The 20,362-nt window shown below is 46.5% G+C and overlaps 8 protein-coding genes across 8 annotated transcripts; 4 read left to right on the top strand and 4 right to left on the bottom strand.

Annotated features, from left to right (window-relative positions):
• Positions 1-1,394: 1,394 nt before the first annotated feature.
• JR316_0006186 (Peptidase M20 domain-containing protein 2) lies at positions 1,395-2,422 on the top strand (the record flags this gene model as incomplete). The annotated part of the gene is made up of 8 exons (XM_047891935.1): positions 1,395-1,452; positions 1,514-1,597; positions 1,663-1,735; positions 1,787-1,876; positions 1,963-2,108; positions 2,165-2,189; positions 2,256-2,324; positions 2,392-2,422. The coding sequence occupies 8 exons, from the start codon at positions 1,395-1,397 to the stop codon at positions 2,420-2,422; spliced, it is 576 nt and encodes a 191-aa protein (XP_047749284.1).
• A 5,137-nt stretch (positions 2,423-7,559) lies between these two features.
• JR316_0006185 (Complex I intermediate-associated protein 30, mitochondrial) lies at positions 7,560-8,459 on the top strand (the record flags this gene model as incomplete). Its single annotated transcript, XM_047891934.1, has 3 exons — positions 7,560-7,823; positions 7,942-8,142; positions 8,220-8,459. 3 exons carry the CDS (start codon positions 7,560-7,562, stop codon positions 8,457-8,459), a joined length of 705 nt encoding a protein of 234 aa, XP_047749283.1.
• A 642-nt stretch (positions 8,460-9,101) lies between these two features.
• JR316_0006184 (24 kDa Ras-like protein) lies at positions 9,102-10,199 on the bottom strand (the record flags this gene model as incomplete). The annotated part of the gene is made up of 7 exons (XM_047891933.1): positions 9,102-9,221; positions 9,284-9,402; positions 9,467-9,660; positions 9,826-9,907; positions 9,962-10,036; positions 10,092-10,137; positions 10,188-10,199. 7 exons carry the CDS (start codon positions 10,197-10,199, stop codon positions 9,102-9,104), a joined length of 648 nt encoding a protein of 215 aa, XP_047749282.1.
• A 578-nt stretch (positions 10,200-10,777) lies between these two features.
• Positions 10,778-12,133, bottom strand: JR316_0006183 (uncharacterized protein; the record flags this gene model as incomplete). Its single annotated transcript, XM_047891932.1, has 5 exons — positions 10,778-10,918; positions 10,984-11,234; positions 11,330-11,585; positions 11,651-11,927; positions 11,988-12,133. 5 exons carry the CDS (start codon positions 12,131-12,133, stop codon positions 10,778-10,780), a joined length of 1,071 nt encoding a protein of 356 aa, XP_047749281.1.
• Positions 12,134-13,636: 1,503 nt separating this feature from the next.
• On the top strand, positions 13,637-15,144 carry JR316_0006182 (uncharacterized protein; the record flags this gene model as incomplete). The annotated part of the gene is made up of 3 exons (XM_047891931.1): positions 13,637-14,150; positions 14,240-14,904; positions 14,995-15,144. 3 exons carry the CDS (start codon positions 13,637-13,639, stop codon positions 15,142-15,144), a joined length of 1,329 nt encoding a protein of 442 aa, XP_047749280.1.
• Positions 15,145-15,481: 337 nt separating this feature from the next.
• On the bottom strand, positions 15,482-16,682 carry JR316_0006181 (Increased recombination centers protein 22; the record flags this gene model as incomplete). Its single annotated transcript, XM_047891930.1, has 8 exons — positions 15,482-15,779; positions 15,849-15,928; positions 15,996-16,040; positions 16,100-16,106; positions 16,160-16,233; positions 16,289-16,413; positions 16,476-16,541; positions 16,616-16,682. The coding sequence occupies 8 exons, from the start codon at positions 16,680-16,682 to the stop codon at positions 15,482-15,484; spliced, it is 762 nt and encodes a 253-aa protein (XP_047749279.1).
• Positions 16,683-17,207: 525 nt separating this feature from the next.
• On the bottom strand, positions 17,208-18,639 carry JR316_0006180 (WD repeat-containing protein 82; the record flags this gene model as incomplete). Its single annotated transcript, XM_047891929.1, has 4 exons — positions 17,208-17,282; positions 17,335-18,256; positions 18,313-18,515; positions 18,568-18,639. 4 exons carry the CDS (start codon positions 18,637-18,639, stop codon positions 17,208-17,210), a joined length of 1,272 nt encoding a protein of 423 aa, XP_047749278.1.
• Positions 18,640-18,751: 112 nt separating this feature from the next.
• Positions 18,752-19,648, top strand: JR316_0006179 (DNA-directed RNA polymerases I, II, and III subunit RPABC1; the record flags this gene model as incomplete). The annotated part of the gene is made up of 6 exons (XM_047891928.1): positions 18,752-18,823; positions 18,880-18,962; positions 19,015-19,119; positions 19,172-19,253; positions 19,309-19,448; positions 19,504-19,648. 6 exons carry the CDS (start codon positions 18,752-18,754, stop codon positions 19,646-19,648), a joined length of 627 nt encoding a protein of 208 aa, XP_047749277.1.
• Positions 19,649-20,362: the final 714 nt, after the last annotated feature.

Genomic DNA, 20,362 nt, shown 5'->3' with positions numbered 1-20,362 from the left:
GTGGGAGGCAATTGGGAGGGGTCCATGTCCATGGGTAGGGTTAGGTAGGCTCTCTGATGTGTGTGTGGGAGAAGCTATCTACTGAAAGTGCCCTTGAAACTATACTAAGTATTCTAAAAAAATATCTATCTACTGGATACCCAGTTGTCACACCACTCAGGGCTCTAAACCTAGGATCACAGGGTTACTGGATATTTCCTAGACCACCAAAAACAGAACACTAGTAGGACTGTGTCTGCCCCAACAGTTGGTATCCCTATCTACTAAGTTCACACACAGCACACAACAGAGAGTAGGAAAAATGATGAGCCAAAGGTCTTGAGGAAAGGTCTTGAGGAGGATGTTGAAGATTGGTGGAGATGTAGAGATTGGTAAGAAGATTGGTGGAGAGGTTGATGAAGAGGTTGGTGGGTTGGAAGTGGAGGAAGAAGGTTGAGGTAATGGTGTTGAAGAGGTTGAAGAGGTGAAGAGTTTGGTGTTGAAAGAGAGATGGTGGAGTTGTCTTGAGAGAGCTTCAATCTTCTGTCAGGGCAACACTATAATCAGTGTGACAAGGCCACCAACAAATATTAAGCAAGAGAGAGAGAGAGAGAGAGCAGAGGGAGAGTAAGAGAGCAAAGAGAGAATAAGAGAGTGAGAGAGATTCAATGGTTCTAAGAGATCACACCAAAGATAGTGGATATCCTAAGAGATTGAAGCTGAAGCTACAGCTACCTACAAGTCCAGTATTTATACTCTACAGCTATTCTAGAATATTCCCTACATTACATCATAAAGGAAGGTTAAAGAATAAAAGTGACATCATATAGAAAAAGGATGAGTAAGACTAGGAATCATATAGAATTTACTAGAAAGAAGTGGAGCAAGAAGGCTGTGATGAAAGAAATAAACTATCTAATCAGATAATTGATAAGATAATGAAAGGATAAGATAATTCTGTGAAGATAAAGAGGGGAAACTGGAGAAACCCTGACACCATTAATATACCAGCCGAAGCAAAGTTCGATTCAATTTCAAGCTCGCCGTAGTCCTGCTGATATAACATGAGTGCCGCGCAAGCCTCTCCTTCTGTAGTATGACGCCCGGACGATAATCAATGGCCAGCTCCATCTCATCCGGGATCTAGTGAGATTTATCGTCCGGATATCTTGGAGACCATTGAAAAGAGGATCGCGGAACTTGACAAGGAGCTGCGGGAATTAAGCCTCCGCACGACGTCTACACCTCCTTCCTCGAGAAGCACGGCTTTGAAATGACAAGGAACTTTCATCTGAAAACTGCCTGGCAAACCGTTTTTCAGCATGGTAGTGGGGGGAGAGTCGTTGGAATCAACTCGGAGGTGCGTTTTGGCTGCTCATTCTGCTTTAGATTGACGATGAGCGATTAAAATATAGATGGATGCGCTTCCTGGTATCGGCCATGCATGTGGACATAATTTGATAGGAATATCAGGTGCGTAGCTCATGAAGATAGTTTATAGTATACTAAACTTCAATCTCGTCATGATGGGTAGAAGGCGTTGCTGTTGCATGTGCTATCAAAGCCGCTATGGAGAAACACGACATCTCTGGCAAGATCATTCTTCTGGGTACACCAGGTCTGCCTCAGCTTCATGATTTTCCCATCTCGAATCTCTAATTTAACGTTCGTACTATGCCACAGCTGAAGAAGGCGGAGGGGGCAAAGTCATTCTCCTCGATAAAGGCGCATACAAAGAGATGGATATTTGCTTAATGTATGCGCATCATCCTCCTTTCCTGACTCTTTCCAAGTTAAATTTTGACAGGTCACACCTTGCACCTGGTCCTGTTGGGTCTGTAAGCTTGTCGGGTTCCCTTGCGATTCAGCAAATTACCGCAGAATATCGTGGTCATACGTCAGTGTATCATTCTCATTTTTTTCAACTGTGTAACTGATATCTGGACACCGCATTCATTATTTGATCATGAAGTGCCCATGTAGCCCTTTCACCATGGGAAGGAAAGAACGCTTTAGACGCGGCCGTCCTCGCATACACCAATGTCTCGGCACTGTGCTAGCAGCTGAAGCCCTGAAGCCTACCGTACGCGTGCATAGTATATTTGAAGGCAAAGACTGGGCAGTCAATAGTTCGTTCTATTTTGGTTGCTGTTTGTTTGCAAAACTAATTACCCTTGTTGAAAAGTTATTCCCGACTATGTAAAATACAAGTATGTCTGTTCCTTTCTTCAAAATTTGTGCTCGTTTATCTTTTTGTCGATATCTTTCGCATCTAGATGTCTTGTCCGAGCACCCACTTTGAAGGGGTTAAAAGTAGCCGTGGCCAAGGTTCTGCCGTGCTTCAAGTCAGCCTTATATATCTGGTTTCATGTTGATAATGACCTTGATGCCAGACATTTGTTAAATTTGTAGGGCAGCAGCTTGGCCACTGGATGCGAAGTGACTATCGAGTCTCCGATGAGTTTGACGGAGATTCGTCAGAATCGCGCGTTAGGTCTGTTATTGTTCCTCTCTTCGGCCCCATCCAAACCAAGTGTAACGTTATCTGATAACATGCGGCTTGTAGGTTCTGAAGTGGCCAACGTTGTCGTAAATCAATATGGGGCGCCAACCACGACTCTCTCAATCATTGTCAGCCTCTGGCCTTCTGCTCGTTGTCCTCGGTATCGATGGAGGCAGGGGTGCTCACTGTCGGTCGTGTCTCCTTGTCGGGAGGATACTGTCAGAGGCGTTATGCGGTGTGTCGATGCGTCAAGGTGTGTCATATGTCGTATTCGCTAGGTTATCCACTCACCGTCGATGTATGCTTTCAGACAGACATTGGTTTTAGATCATCCTCTTCAACTGTCCGCTCCAGTACGAAGGATTAAGTTTAACTCGGTGATCACGACGAACATTTTTTCGGTACGTATATTCCCCCTTTTCTTGACTCTCTCTCGCTGAACCATTTCCTCTCGCAGGCCATGTACCCCAATATCATGTTGTCAAATTGACTGCAACCAGATACCATGGTCGACGAGTCTGTTTGCGCTGTGTGCAACTATAACCGGCCTGGGAAGACGTGCGATCGCAGACTAAACTGGGCTTGGACAGGAGAGTTTCTCCCTGCACACCGGGACGAGTTTAACATGATCAAACGCGCTTTGAACCAGGAGACATTTCCTCCGAAGCGTCCTGGAGGACCTGCGTCGTTTCAGAGATTGGCGATACGAGTACAAGAGTTTTTGGAAGACTTGCTACAACTTGCGCATAAATGTATCCTGAACTCTTTTTACGGATATATCATGCGTAAAGGTGCACGATGGCATTCGAAGGAGGCGCTACGACTACGATTATCCAGATGGCTCAAGCGTTGGTGGAGCAGATCGGACGGCCGTTAGAGTTGGTATCAGACGGAATTTGGTGCATGTTACCTGGCGTTTTCCCGGAGAACTTCAAATTCAAGCTCAAGAATGGCAAAGCCGATAGGCGCACCTGTCACAGAGCGCGCCGTGCCTGTCGCCATTTTCTCTGCTGAGGAGAGCGTCAAACGCACGTATCTACGCCGATGGCCGCCCATAAATTTCTGCTTTTGCCAGCATGGTAGAATCAGAAAAGCAAAAAACATGACCCCATCGAACCTACAAAGCAGAGGCATTTTTCCACCAGAACTTGTGGACTCTATCTTGAAAGCGCAAGGTTTATATTTCAATATGCATGTAATGAACATAGTACATGCAAAGAAAGCTAAAGAGAAGATGTAGTTGCATTTAAATTGTAAATGGTTCTTGTTAGAACCCTCCACTTTCAAGAGACGAAGGTGAAGAATTCGACGCCGATCCCCAGCCATCTATCTGTTCGTGGAGGTGGCGCCCACCGTGATTACGATCTGACCACCTCCAACGAGATCGTCGAACTGGATCCAGCACACAGAACTGCTCGCTCTTGCCATTGATAGTGACGCTCTGCACGTACAACCGGCTTCCTGTAGGAGGAGCCTTGACAAGCGTGGCCAAGTCAAAGCCGGAAACGGTGACAGTCGTGCCAGTGCCGAGGAGGCCGTTGTGCAAAGTATACGAGGATAAAAACGGCGTCGAGAGCAGCAACTGGCGAGATGCAGGAACTGGGTACAAACCGAGGAGGTGGAAGATAAGATGCGCTGCCATTGCCCCCGAATTGTCATTACCTGGTATGCTATGGAAGGAGAACAGAATGAGAATATGGCAAACAACACACTCACCCTCCCGTCCCAGTGTTGTATTCCCATAGACTAATTGCCTGACGCGGAGAGCCGTGAGATCCGGGCGGTTTGCGTAAGTGGTATGCCCAAAGAATTTGGAAGGATGGTTCACTGCCAGCTTGGAAACAACCTTTAGATAAGTACGTTGGAGGCCACGAGAGTCAGAGTTTAACACATAAAAACATGGTTCTGGTTTTGGTCCCTGGATCCCCATCGCCGTGGTCAAACCTCGCACAAACCATGATATATCTGAATCTGTACTTCAAGTTGATGTCAGTCAAACTATCGTAATTCAATCAATCATGTTCGTATACTACTACCCATTCTATCAACATCTAGTCTCCTCGAGTGTCGCCCTCTTTGATTTCAATTTAACAACGCCCGTGCAGAGTAAGCTCAACTGATATTTTGTACACAGTGTGGTGGGCCACCCTCTAGGTTTCTCTTAGCTTCTCGTGGCTCTCGGCGTCGCTTAATCGGTGCGAAGGCGTGGTTTGGGATCGAGGAGTACGAGGACGGGTCGCCTTTAGAATCAGTAGTTAACTTTTTGCGGGAAGAACTTGAACGTCTTGTGACCGAATTTGCCATCGTTGACGACTGCGTCATTTTCATCCTCTATCATACCTTCCCTCAGACATCCAAACTCCTCCATGTCCTGCTATTTTCGTCGCTTTTGCTGTACATTCCCTTTCTTGAACCATACTTCGTATATACTGCGTGGAGCGCAAAACCGCCTCGGTTGGGACAGAAACTCACTGAAGGATGCTATCAGTACTGCACTGAAGGACGAGGAGATCCAAGTTAAGTTGAAGGCCTCACTTGGAATGCAAAAGTGTGCCGGCTTGAGAGTCTGTGTACTCGCAACCAGGTGAGCTTGCATCATAAATCAAACAATTTTACTTACACACTATTTTAAGGTCCATAGCCGCACCATCCCATACCGACGACGCCCCTCATTTCACTGCTAGACTCTTCAATGCTGCAGGAAAAGGTCAATATCTGGGAAGCATCCATGCTTACCCACCCGATTCCACCAAGGTCCCTTCGTTCTACTACCCCAAGCAGGATCGATCTTCGAAATGGGTTCGACGCCAATTTGCAGGTTTACGTCGGCGAGTCGTGCGCATCTAGTAAAGTATTTCTTTCCTACTTTTCTTTCTTTCAACTCTCCAACTTACTATCTTCAATTGGGCAAGAACATTTTGAACAATCTTATTCTCTATTGTATATACAAATCTAAATATTTACGCAATTTTTGTAATACAATGCGTATCACTTTTTGGCACCATAAACATCCTCGATGTACAGCGTGATCCTTGAGCGCCTAATTATAAGTCGACATGTCTGTTCCTTGGCGTCACCTCCCCTAGGCCTGTACATGACGCGTCTTATATATATAGAAAACATATATATTTTAATCGATGGTAAAACTTCCGTAATCGAACTATAAATAACGTTAACATATATATGATTTGTACCCTCCTGCACCCTCCCTGGACTTCCTCGTCACGATCCAGCTAAGTCGACACGCTTTTCGGCGTCATCGACGCGCGGTCTCGGTGCGTCGGGTTCGGTCGTCGTCGTTGCTTGACTTCGCATTGTTCGCGTCGATGGGGCGCGGTCTCGCTGCGTCGCGTTGGCCGTCGCGTTATTGTCGTTGGCGTCGATGGCGTCGACCTGGTCGTCTAGTGGGGCGCGGACTCTCACCTTCCGACGTCGTCGTCCGACCCCGAATTGTTTGACTCCACGTAGATGGCGTCGATGGCGTCGTGTTGGGTGGCGTCGACCTCGTTGTGCTGGGTGGCGTCGACCTTGTCTTCTGGGATGGCTGCTATGTCATCGCCGTTGTTGCTCAACGTCGTCGTTGGAACAGTCGGACGGACGACTGTTCCAACGACGACATTTTTAGAACTCTGCTGGGCGTCTTAGGGACTTGAACCATCTGAAATACAAATACCTGTAACCTGTATGGTGCAGTGGTAAAGTCATTCGTTTCATTCCCTTTTGTTTGTAAGATTGTGCGTTCGATCCCGCACGAGCGTCGTTTTTTAGGACTTGATAGAAATATAATAACGTTATACATACACTTGTAAAGTACGAAGTGACTAAACTAATCAAATCTCCCACCTCTTGGTGTATGTATGTCTTAACCTTCATTCAGTTAAGCGCCTCCTCACTTGGGGTATGAATTCTTGGCACTATATGTCACTCGTCACAAACTGAATATATTACTGGATTATATAATATAATTATATTGTTTAACATAATATTTTTAACCCATCAAGTTTAATTTTTATTATTCATTTATTTAAATATCAAACGGGACCCGAGTAAGATATGTCTCATTTCGTTTGTCATTTCTTCCTCATTTAAACTGACTGAAATCGTGGATAAAATCTGCGATTTAAACATTGGAAGAAACACGACTAAATTGCAGATTAAATTTCAAATTTAATTACAATGAAATCGATGATCAAATATGGAAGAAATTATTGATTTTTTTGACATTTATTCAACGATTAATAGACAGAATAAATAGGCCAATGCCCGTAGTGTATGGGCTATTGATCCCAGAGGGAATGCGAGACGTCGTTGATTATTCTTATTATTCTGGATGGGACATTGTATTTTTATTTGCATGCTGGCAGGATCCTACTTGGGTATCTACTAAGAATAAGTATAATCGCCTTTCGCATTTTTAGTTTTTGTGTTCGAAAAACTGGGGTTGCATACATACCACTTGTTTAACGTGATATACATGGGCCGATTAACTAGGACTCTCAAGGGAATATTGGATTATTTACTAATACTCATAATTCTGTTTCAATTGTCTTTCATCTTGAGCAAAACAGAATCCTGACAATCATATATTGCGAGTTGACGCGTCGCCATGAATAGGGGCTACACGTGACGGTCAAAATAGTGACGACAGTCGAACTTGCGGCGCGGCCTTTGGAAATTGGAATCTTTCATTCTGTTCTATCACATATCTCCTTCAACTTCAGCTTCAGGCCGTCTGATTTAACGCACTTCATGTGGGCTTTTACTCTACACAAATGTCTACGACTAGAGCTGATGAAATACAAGTGCTTTATGTGTTGTGCTTGAAACTCAGTCGCACATAATCAGAACGTTCTCCCATATTGGAATTTGTCTTCATCAGCAACAAAACTTACTCGTCGATACATCTCGATAATTGGCACTGCATATTGAACATGTCACATCTACGGAAGTTCTTAGAAAGATCCATACAGATCTTTGGCAAGCGTGTAGAGAATGGTTGGTATTTACATTTATCCCCCCACTGTCATACCCCAGAACTAAATTACGAAATCCCAAACTACCTATTCTAGTCGTTCTAATGAAAGGCGCGGACGCACCTGCGCGTGGACCGAAGACTGTGTTCACGTTCAATACGGCGGAGGACATACAGGGCTTCGCGACGGGCTGCGACGGGGACATTGGTGGGCTGTCCACGGTCGCGCTGGAGCTCGACGAGAGGCCCGAGGTGAATGAGCCGATTGGCAAAACTGCGACGGGCGTGTTTCGTGGGGAGATGCGGCTGAGCGTCAAGCCGGGAATGGAGACGAAGATTCGTGGGGGGTATGCTGGGTTTAGGAATAAGGTGCGTTGTGCATTTTATATCTTATTAGTTTTCTTTTCTTATGGGTGTTTCTATTTTTCGATGGTGTTGGTGTCGTTTCCGAAAAAATCTTATCTATGCATTGCTTTGCGATTTATAGAACAGGCCCGCGTTTCTGTACGGCAATTTGACGGAGGACGCGTCACTGTTCGATTACCTGGCCCTGCGCGTGCGCCTCGCGGGCGAACCACAGACACACAGCTCGTACTTTGTCAACATCCAGACCGCCGGGCCCGTCTCGACCGACCTGTGGCAACACCGACTGTACTTGCGGAAACATAACACCTGGGAAGACGTTTTTGTGCGTAATAATTCTCCAGTCGTCGTCCTCCTCTCATTTGTGCTCGTGCAAAGCGCTGACGGTGTTAGCATTTGTAGGTCCCATTTGACAACTTTGTGCGAACGAATGCAGGTGAAATGTCGAAGAAACAGATTACCATGTACCGCGAGAAGATCAAGAGCATAGGCATTTCGATTCTAGGAGGGAACAGCGGCATCGAGGGCAAATACGAGCTCGGAATCGACTCGTTCCGGTTTGTGAACGAGGAAGACGTGGTTGGTACGTCACTCACGACTCCCCTCACCCCACAGTTGGTGTTTCTTGTTGTACTGATGTAGAAATGGGATTGGGTATTTTATAGATTCTGCTTCGACAGACTCGACGTCTGAGAAACATCCGGTGGATGAAACATCATCTTTTTGATGTGGATACCTACTATCGTCCGCGATGTTGATATATCGCGCCGTCGTTCAGACTGGAACGCGCAAGATAGGACACGATGGCTCCAATGCAAATCAAAGTTCGATAGATGGGAAGATCCTTTAGTCCCTCTGATGCGCCAAGTGAGAATTGCTACTTCGCTTTTTCCCAAGTAAAAGCGACCAACATGATGGTTACCATGTTTTAACGTTAACTTTTAAGCAATACACAAAGTAGCTATGACGGGAAAGAGAAGGAAAATTGGATCTAAAACTGTAATGTATACATATTTGCCATGTAATCATGCAAAAAATATTCCGACCGATGGATGGGGAAGAGAAAAGGAAAGGAAAGGAAAGGCTGAATTCCGAAAACTATAGCAAAACTGGGAGGCGAAGGGGCTGAGGAGTGTTGTGAGGGGGCAGTGATGGAGATAGAGCATAGGAAAGGGTTTAGGTGCAGGGGTTGCGGGGTAATAAAAGATAGAAGGTAGTCAGAGAGTATGAGAAAAAAAAGTAAAAATGTGAACTATGCAAGGAGAATAGAAAGGATAGGACAGCTTAGAGTACGACGCATCCTGCGCAGCATCCTGGAGTTTCCTCGTGCTGGTTCTGGGTGCCATACGAGCCGGGGGCATTGCTGTTGGTTCCAGTCATAGCGGGACGGCCGGTTTGTTGTTCCTACGAAGAAAGGATGCTTTAGATACGAATGACATACGGTCAATACAAAATCATGCGCTTACCTTGTTGTACTTTCGGATTTCACGAACGAGGTTACTGAAAGCCTCATCGACATTGATCCGTTGCTTGGCCGAAGTCTCAATAAACTTGCATCCAAAGTGTTTTGCAAGGTCACGTCCCTCTGAAGTGGCGCGTTGTTAAGGGTCGGGTTGGGGTGGACACGAGGGAAGAATTTAGGAACGTACCATTCATGCCAACCTGTCGCTCATACTCTAAGTCACACTTGTTGGCAACAACGATGACGGGGAACGAGTCTTGGTCCTTTACACGCAGGATCTGTTGGTGGAAGGTGCTGATTTCCTCGAAGGAGTCGCGCGAGGTGATGGAATACACGAGAAGGAACCCCTCTCCTGTTCGCATATATTGCTCCCGCATGGCGCTGTCGGGAAGACGTCAGGGTCAGAATGGCCATAAGACATTTTAGACGGGCGACAAGGCGTGAAAAAAATTTCGGGAGGACGAAGCCTCGAGGCGCGAAATGGCGTGCGTTGTCCGCCCAAAAGCAGATGGGACAAGTGATGGGATTGATGCGAGAATTACTCACCCATATTCTTCCTGGCCAGCTGTATCGAGAACGTCGAGAAGCGCAACCTCTTCGTCGATAACACACTGCTTGCGGTATGAGTCTGCAAAGGCGCTGAGTACAATTTGAGAGTGACCGGAGCTCGGGTTGTGCTTACCCTCAATGGTAGGGTCATACTCGTCGACGAAATGGCTCTGAATGAACTGAATAGTCAAAGCGGATTTGCCGACACCTGTTAGAGAGCTCTATGAGATAAAATGGGTGGCTAAGAATGGCTTGCAACGCACCTCCTCCTCCGACAACGACGAGCTTGTACTCCCTCAAGAACTGAGCCTGAGCATGATATCAGCATGGAAAAGGGGGATATTAACGGGCCAACAGACCCTGGCAGCCATATCTGTGTATCAACTCTGGGTGGACGGGGGAAAGGCAGAAAAGCGGGTGACAGGAGAAGAAGAAAAGGGCCTGGCGCGGCGAACAGTGGGGGAATGAGGACACCCACAAGTCCGCCCTATAATGGCAAGGGGAACAATGTCAAACCAAGCATGCACAAACAAACGCGCCGGGGCTGTGCTCCCACCCATCTAACACGTCCTGATACAACGTCCATCGCAAGTTGGTAGCCAATACACTCCTTCTACCACTAAACTCGGAGTAGCTTGTCGAGGACAGGCGTACTCTGCTGTTGATAAAATATTCAACTACGCCTCCAGGAAACCTGTACACAGCGGTGGTATGTCGCTCAACTGGGGTCAACCCTCTAGCGTATTTTTACGAGACACTTTTACAGTTGTACTAGGAGCACCCAGTCATCAAGGTCGTCTGTCTCTCCATATGATTGTCATCCACATAAATATCAAACATTCTATTTCTAACCCTGTACGTTGTCCCAGCTTGATATATATATCCCTGTCGACTGTTCCCGCTCCGCGTTTCGTTCAGTCGCAAGGGATGATTGGAAGCTGAAAAGTGATCAAGCCTTTTCATCACTACCAAGTGTTTGCCTTGTCACCTTGGGACTCTTTCCTGAATTATCGGTATTCACTTTTCTTTCGTCGGCGGTCTGGACCCCCAAAACGCCCTCGGACGCCATCAACTTGCAAAGGTGTTCAATCTATGACATAAATGTCAGCACGAGTCATCCAACAATCAGCTATGTCTAGCCATGAATTAAATCACCTTGATGGTATAAGTTTGGTATGACTGGGAGATATCTACCCAGTCTGACCTGATGCCTTTCAGTCGCAATCGCAAGGCGCGAGATCCACGCAGGTCTTGCGCTCGTCCTGATATCATTTCGAGCGTTAACTCGATGAGACCCCAGAATTCTGCGAATCTATCTATACATTCCCCGAACCGCGCGAGGTCGTGGCTGATTTTTTCTATCATCTCCAGGGCGTCACGGCAGTTTTGTTCGCGCATCTGTCTATCTATTTCATCCACCCCACACAATGCTCAACAGGTCAGCTTTGTGGCTCTGTCACCTGCTTTACTATATATACATCTGACCAGAAATGTACCTCACCTGCTATTTTTCGCGTAGCCTTGTTCTCAAAGGCCTCCGCCACGAGCGATATTAGCGGCAGTGCGATGGGCAATACGATCAGAGCTGGCGGACACGCGATGAGGGCTATTCCTCCCGCAACAGCAGCTAATGTCGTACTGCAGATTTTGAGCATCTTTGCTCTTTCCCCTCTCTTGATACCTCTCTCCATTTTCTTCAGTTCCCCTTGCCGCGCATCTTCTATTTTGGCAACTTTGGCAGGTATCACGCTCGTTATCTGCGAATGTATGCGCTCAAAATCCGGCCCGGAGTCATTTAATCGCATTTAATGAAGACACTCACACCGAACAGTCCTTGTCGGACATCGCGGAACGCAGATACGACATGCGTCGACTCAGCGTTGGCCTCTGTCGCTGTAGTCACCATGTCCGAAATATACTCTTCCAACTCGTTCGTGTGGACGTTCTTGTCCAAGAAATGGTCGCACAGCCGCACCATATCCTGGCTGAGCTTGTACCCTCGCTTTGCGACGTCTTTGCTCGTGTGGAGGATGGCGATGAAGTCGGACGCATTTGCCTGGACGCGCTCGATGATGGGCATGACATCTGGATGTTTCGAGCTTCGCGGAACTTTGATAAGATAACTTGATTGGAATGAGAATAAGGACAAGACATCTTACGTTGCATGTGTCCAAGGTTCTAGGATCGACATGCTCTTGCACGCTATCTCGACAAGGCTCTCACAATCGCCCGGTTGCCTCTTGCCGATTTCAGCCCATTCGGTCAAAATATCATCAGGTTGTTGTTGCCTTTGCTGCAGATCCATGTATATGTGCTGACGCCAGAATAAACAATGTCAGTGGACCAAATCTTATCAACGGTAATGGTTTTACCTTTTCTTCCTGTCAGGCTCCGATTGTATCTTATCGAATGAAGACTCAGGGATGTATATGCCGCTGAGTTTATAAAGTGGCTACACAAGCGCCCTCGAAGGTCGTCGACCCCACGCTGTTGTGCACGTAGTACACATAGCGAAGGTGATTCTCATGCTAGAACGTTCTCTCTCGCCTCGCGTTTCAAGCACGCGCAAATTCTCAGCTGCGCCCCAGGGCAGCCATCAAACTACACCGGCTAGTATACAATACACCCAGTGGTCAGTTAGAACTCGAAGCAGTTCTGCAGATGATGTCTTCTTCCCCTGATGTGACCTCAAGCTTGAAAATAGGCTTTTTACAACTTCTTGTGCAAACTACATGGCCAGAGACACTGCCCTGTATGGTCTGTAGTCGGTGTCGTTGCGCAGCACAAGACGGTGACACGATGTGTATAGAAGCGTACATATAGCGCTTTTATACCGCGTCGGCTTGCACCGTGGTCTAAGATTCACATACGTCAATGCGAATCAATGCCTCTTACAAGCTACTCTGTAGGTTTTTTTTTCTCTTAGTGCAACCCTGACGCCAGCGTGAGAGGGAAAACTAGGCACATTTTTGGCATGTACTTCCGTCGTCACCACTACCACTACATTGCCGAGGCTCCGATTTTATTGAACTTTAGACTCTCAAAGACATGAGGTGGATTGCGGACAGGTGTATCAGAGCCTCTGGATAATTTGCAGAGCACGGTCTCTACTGGAATTAACCTTTGCTCTTTCATGGGATGGGCCGCGGCGAGAGTGTCATAGATTCGGATTGATAGGTGTGTAACAGCCGGAAGCCAACCAAACTTACAATTTCTTCTCCACATGGATTCTGGGCAGACCTGGGGGTATTGCTCTAATATTGGTCGAAGTACATTCCCCTTGCATAGGGTAGTATACTTGGAATTGCTGTGTGCCGTCTGCTCACAGAGAAAACAGTTTCGCTTTACAAAGCCAAGGAGAACTTCCCTACCCCTCAGTATATAGTCTAGGCCGTTTCTTTGTACGATGCGATAGCAGGAGGCATATAGAAGCGTATTTTCGGCGTCTTTTCTCATGCTCTAGATTCGCATGACCGCATGACTCACGCAAGTTGCTCATGAGTACTACTTGTGTAGTTAAAGCGCTGAAGTCTAAGAGGTAAAGCCCACTTGTGCCTTGAAATGTACTGAAGTAGGCATTGGATTTCCATTTCAAATGTGGGTCCACCACTGAATGATTGTTTAGCTGTGCAGCCGAGTCACTATTTAGCGCCGGTGAGTTGACCAGATGGTTAAATGCAGTGCAAAGCATTGCTAGTCTGATTTGCCTCGTTCCAATGGCTTCACTTCTTCTCTGATGCCTGTCTGGCTTTAAGAGTGGGATAGCGTTCGATGTCTCAATACAAAGTGCACCCTCCACCGTGAAGATATGTCAGACCGGATGAATCTCAACGCCGTGTTGGCAGGCCTCAGTAGCTCCTTAGAGTTTACTATGGCGTGTTCACACGACCTTACTGTAGGCCTCTTCAACTCTGGCGCAGCTGCGCCGCAATTCACTCGGGGCCTGGCATTCCCAGAAGATGTGCCAGCACAACTGGCGGCTCTCCAAGGCAACTTGAAGACATTCTGGAGCGACGATATCGCAGGAACACTGCGGGCAATGTATAAGGTTATGGGAGACTTGCTCGTTGCTGTACAATCGCAAGCCGATGTGACTTACACAGGGATTCGGAGTCCAACTACGGCATTTGCAATTCAGGAACAGGACATGGTTGAATTTCTACAGGATATCTTGAAGGACGTTGGGGAACTTTTGTCCTCCTTCGAGATGGCGATTGCGCGAAGTGAAGATATAGGAAGGGGATTTGAAGCTGTCAATTGTCAACCAGTCTCTTCGTGCTCCTCGAGAAACGGTGATACAAGCTCTACGCCTGAACCCTTTGGTATGTCGGTTTTGGCCATGAAATATGTACAGCACCTGAATTACTCAATTGTTGCTTGTGTACTTCTTTCATTTTGTTTGTTGGCACAGTTCCCCCAGGATTATCTCCCGAGACTCAGTCTTTCGTTCGCGCCAGCATCTCGTCAGCGAATCCAGACATTGGACAGTCGGCACGGTCAATTATCTCCTCAATCAGCGATACACAAGCATATCTATCCCATTTACGACAATTTTGCGTCTCCGTCAGTTCGACGCTGCAAAATTCCATCCACGATTCTAGATACCCAGAGAAAATGCATGTTGGGGCGCCTGATCAAACACTATATGCTTTGGTAGAATCATGTCGAACAGGTCGTCAGGATGTACAAATTGCCATTGCAAATATTGCCCGGTCAGTAGATGCCTTGGTGGTAGCTTCGACCTATACTTGTCCTATCCCAAACATGTCCACGATGACAAAGGCAGAAGACACGGATCGGAGAATCGCTGAGGTCCTCAACAATGCATCTTTAAACGAAGTTGCACATGCTCCTGAGGAGCTTAATATTCAACTCCTTCAAGCTTTCGCAAGGGCATCATTAGCGCACATATCCTTTGGCACCCCACCTGTACCACAAGATGCTGAAACAGAACCAAGGATGGCGACGACATACCGCCGAACGGCTTTCGCATCCATGCGCAAAGCGGATAATACACTGCCTGTGGGGGACAAAGTAGTCACCGAAGTAGCCGAGGGGAAATCGGGGATTGGGTCTGTAGGTGATGGTGATGATGAGACTGAGTACACGCCGGTGTCGTGCTGGAAATGTTTCTTGTGTTAATTATATTTTGACTGCAAGAAACAGGAAGTAGTAGTTCCTTCCGTCTTGTTTTTCAATGTTCTAGGTGCAATTTTGGAAAACAGAGAAGATGAAACGATTGACAAGGGTCAGGCGCCCACTACGGCAACGAGCGCTTATTTTTGGCTTTACATTTTCAGTTCCTACCAACAATAATGATTATCGGGTTTGTGCTGCGTGAGACCGTCAACAAGAGTTGTACTTGCGGATGCACAATGTAACCAGCCAGTACAATGATGTAGCACTCATCACTCTGGTATGAAACGTCATTAGAGAAAGAGGAAAGTCCAAACCCCATGCGCCTACAAACTTAAATTTGCGATACACCTTCATAAAATCAGCCAAGATTGAGTTTGACAAAAGTAGCCAATTATTAAGTATCAATATCTGTGCATAAATAGTTATTACGCGGTAAAAGGAACGCGTAAAGTTTTGTTACACATCCATCATCAACCCAAAGCAACCCTATGGAGTGAAGAGCAACTTAATAAGTTTACTTCTTTCCCTTTCGTCGCTTGCCCTCGGTACCGCTGGTCTCTGCGCCGCTGAGTTCGTCACCGCTGGTGCCGCTGAGTGCGCCTTGCTTCTTGGAGCCTTTGCCTTTCCTGAGATGATGCTCAGGGATCCACTCCTCCTGGTATCCTCCAGCTCCGGTAGCAGTGACGGTGCCGACTGGAGCGCTCACGGCAGCCTTCTTGGCCTTGGACTTCTTGGGCTGAGGAACGAAGGTGGTATACGCAAGGTACAATAATCCTCCGAGAAGAGCTGCGACGATCGCGTATGTAGACAAACTGTTTGATCGGTGAGTGGGGTGATGGACGGGGAAAAGAAAATGAATAAGATCATCCGATCGCACGTACAGTTTGAGGTCAAAGATCGAGAGTTCCGGTTCCACGACGGTGACGATAGTGTCCAAGGCCTCAGTCTTGGACTTGCCGGCCTAAACGCGAAAAGTCGCAGTGAGTATTGGATAAGTCGTTTTAGCTGAAAATGCTGTGAGTACGTACTTCTGAGCTGTGCTCAATCCATACGTTCAGACGATGGTCGCCTGGCTGATTAGAGAGATACAGTTAATAATGGGTCAACCGTATACTGCTATACATAGTTATACCTTTAACCTTTTTTGCGAGATGAGCGGATGGCAAACATGAGGTAGAAGTGATGCACTCACTGGCTGTAGAAAGTGAATGGGATTTGGATCTTGACATCATTAATCAGGGGCACTGTGTATTTGACAGTGGTCAACTGTAGACGCGCGTCAACTCGAGGTGCAAATGACAAACAGTATAATGGTGCTCACGTTCTTGAGGACAGCGTTGGTGTCGGGGTTAAGCAGTGCGCCACCAATGTTCAACAGCGTTACGTTGTTCTTCGACTTGTTTTCAACCGTAATCGTCAAAAGGTTCTTCTCGCCGTTAACAACATCTGGATTGAGGGAGCCGACAAGTCAGGATATTAAAGGCAAAAGTGTTCTGTTGATGGCGTACGGTTGAATGCATTCGTTTCTGGGAAAGCAGCAGTAGCCACGAGCTCCGGTCCGTTCTCCTCTTCAGCTATACCAAACAGAAAAGACGTCCATGTAAGTCGGGTGTATGTGGATCGGAGATGACGAAGTAGAGACGCGTACACGATACGACTGCAGTCGCGAAAGCCACCAGAGATAAAGCGGCACCGAAAAGAGACCCAAAACGCATATTCAGGAAGCCGAGGGAGATGGAGACAAAATACCAGAAAAAAAGTTGAAAATGGGATATAGAAGTGAAGAGAACCTTGCGAAATTTCGTTTCGTTGTTTCTCCTTGCCACGTCCGCAAGAGAAACGGGTGTTGCATCATGTGACCAAATAATTATCTTATCTGATAACGTTCAGGTACCCATGCAGATCATCCCAGTTCCAGGATCCTCAGGAAAATCTCACCTCCTTCATTGAAAGGATCCGCAAATAATACATATCTTGAACTTGTAATGTAATGGATTCTTAACAGCCTAGTTTCACTGTTAATACACATGTTCATTGCAATAAGTTCGGCGGCTATGGCCGTCCTCCGTAGCAATACTAATACAATAATATACTGAAAGCGATCAAGTCCAAGCAATGAAGAAAAAAACAATCATCCTGATACACATCGTTAAAAAATGCCAGATTTGCAAAAGATCATAGCCGGCGGTCGTGATTGTTGGGACAAGTATGAAACAAGAGAAGTTTGCAAGACACGCGCTTCAAGCAGTTCTTTTCTTGAGCAGATCCTTTGCAGCCTCTTCTGCATCCCCGGAAGTATCAGGAAGCCAGAAGGCCTGTAAAATTCTTCAGCCCGTAATTCAGAGGAAGACGTAAATCATTACGAACCAATTCTGTTCCCGCACTAGCCATCATTGCAAGCCGTGGGTTGAACTTGACGCACCGTGATGGTCCCGGATGAGCATCCAAGGCAACAATGGGATTCAACCGCACAGGAAATTTTTTGCGCTCGGCTTCTGCTCGAGACGACAAAATGGTATCAGGTCGAGATGGTATAGTGGGTTCGGGGTCGGGGCGGGGAGGCAAATTTGTGATATCCCATATGAAGATTCTTCCATCGAGACTCCCGCCAATAACATACTTGCTATCCGGGGTCCAACTGACTTCTTCCCCGCTGATACCTTTGGACGGTTTGATGTCCAACTGCGCATTAATCCTTGTTCGTTCTAAACCTATATGTCCCTCCAGCTTTGCAATCAGAAACCCGTCAAACGCGTCTAGTATGTAATGCGTATCGCTTGAGCACCCAACAAGGAGATATTTTCCATTCGTCGAAAATGACAGAGATGTCATACAGATCGGACGGGGAGGGTAACTTTTGAGAGCCAAAGCAGGATCTTCAAGAAGGATAGTGATAAAAGGGGCCTTGTCGTAGTTTGCCGTGTCATATAGAAGTATTCGAGAATATTCATTCACGGCGACAGCAAAAACCATTCCAGAAGAATCGTATGCCACAACGGAATTGTTAGGAAGGGTCAATAGACCTCGACAGTTGGGGGTTCGGAGGTCCCAGAGACGGACAGTGTTGTCCATGGACCCTGACATGAACCCATCATCTATCGGTGAAACTTCAAGGGAGACAACCCTGGCTTTGTGACCACGAAAATATTGAAGGTATTTATTGTCGTGGAGAGAATGGTAGCGAATCGTATCATCTTCTTTCGTTGATGCATGAAGAATGGCAGTGTTTTTGTGGGTGAAACGTGGCAGATCGACGCCATATTTCTTCGAATAGAACGTTTTTGTGAGTCTATTGAGGGCGATCAAGAACCGTACAACAACACGAACAACGAGGGCACAACTTACTTGCCCGACTTACAACTGTACAGCTTGAAGGTTTCATCTTCACCAGCTGTAATTAGTTGATCGCCTCTGTCGTCGAAGCATATCCCTGTTACGCTTCGTGCAGGTGGGGCTGCTTTTTGATGTTGACCGGGACCTACTGGTGATGGTGGTTTGGGGGCTGGTTCGACTGCCGTTTTGAAAATTTTGGACGGTTTGAGCTTCGCCTAGACACAATAACGCGTCAAAGGGTGCAAAAAGAAGATGAAAAGCGCATACCATAAGCCCATTGTGAAGAGTGAGTGTGACCGGAGGGTGGCTCGCACTGCTCGAACTTGGGTGGGGGGGCATTATGAACTGAAAGGACCAAGATGAAAGCAGGTGATCGGAGTTGCAAAATCTTTTCAATTCTTGCCATTGGCACCTGGTCACTTGTTAAAGTCATTCTTGTCCTTCCTTCCTCATGACCGAAGTCGACGAAACCGCAAAACTATGGAAAGTCAATCGAACAATCCACGAGCTAGTCAAAGATAGAGTCAGCTGCGCTACAGCAATATTTTCGAGCACAAATCTCATCATTCCTTCACCTAGGGTTTTCAAGTTTCCGATGACGAACTTTACATGGATCTCAACCGGTTTCGCCAATTGTACGCAAATAACAGCGGTGTAGTTGAGTAAGTTGTTCTTCTTACCGTTTTAGTGTATCAAACTGAGCAGGCCACCCAGTCGGAACCAGTTGAACTTCTACACGACGTCTAACACGAATCCGACTGATCAAATTTTTGTTTTCTTTTCGGAAGAGCGAAGCGTTGGTGTAAAGACAATGAGAAAGTGTGTATCGACTTTTGTATATAGTCTATTTCTTTCTCAGATTGTTCGTTAGGCTTCTTGGTATCCTGGAGGAGAAGTCAATACAACGCGGTATCATTGTCTTTCCAGGCAATATGACCCCGTCTGCTCGCAAAGTATCTTGAACATCCGTACCTTCGCATTGTCCCCAACTTCTCACATTGTCCTCAGGTTATTGTCGCTATGTCCAACGACTATCGATTAGAGGAATTCTCCGAGGCCGACTTGCTGGTTAACATCGTGCATCATACCCTAGTACCCCGTCACGAAGTTTTGAGCCCGGAAGATAAGAAATTGCTACTGGAAAAATAGTGCGTAGTTGCAACCTTACTTTCAGATATACGCTTATACATCATCGTTACACAGCCGTCTCAAAGAGACTCAACTACCCCGCATTCAACTAGCGGATCCCGTTGCTCGATACTATGGACTCCGTCGAGGGCAGGTAGTCAAAATTACACGGCCTAGCGAAACCAGTGGACGATACGCAAGCTACCGCATTTGCTTCTAGCCTCCCAGGCGGAGTTCTGCTGAACACAATGCTTCCTTGGGTTGCCCATGTTTTTTCTTAATGTTGTTATATCTAATCATTTTTCCCACTCCTGTTGTCGTTCCATACTTGCATATCATCCCGCATTGTCCACGCCATTGCCAATTGTATTCACCGTTGATCTGTACGCCCTTTACGCACAATATTCCTCGGCATTCAGTCATGGTTTAGGTTCAGAGGCTTACTTTACTTTTCTTCCTTGGACCTGCCGAGGTTTCCGTGGATCTTTACCATCTTGATTTTTGGCCCTTTTATTCTCTTCCAGGCCTTTTGGGCTTGTCTACACTCTAACTGTTATACCTTTGTTGGACAGGTGATCACAATTGTCGACCAATTCATCTGTATGATTCTGGACCCATCACTATCCCCAATCCAACTTGAATCTCTTTAATCGGTCATTCGGCTACCGTGAAGTTTCTTATGGTTATGAAGGGAATAGGAGAATACACGATGGATAAATCGCATAGCTACCTCTTGGATCTGCTAAAGACGAGCAGAGGCTTAGTACGTCTCGCTCTAGCTTCAAGTTTAACGATGTCGTCAACAAAGGAACTTTTTACACAGATCATTTGTCCAGTTATCAAGAAACTCAATAAGAATCTTTCTTTGCCTATCAACCGCCGCCAGCATTATGATTTTTGCCAATCTCCAGACCGATCTTCTGTTTCGTTCTCA

The sequence above is a fragment of the Psilocybe cubensis genome, chromosome 5 (genome assembly GCF_017499595.1).
Source record: "Psilocybe cubensis strain MGC-MH-2018 chromosome 5, whole genome shotgun sequence".
NCBI classification, from domain to species: Eukaryota; Fungi; Basidiomycota; class Agaricomycetes; order Agaricales; family Agrocybaceae; genus Psilocybe; species Psilocybe cubensis.
The sequence above is the reverse complement of the archived record's forward strand: the minus strand, read 5'-3'. Positions and strand labels throughout refer to the sequence as shown.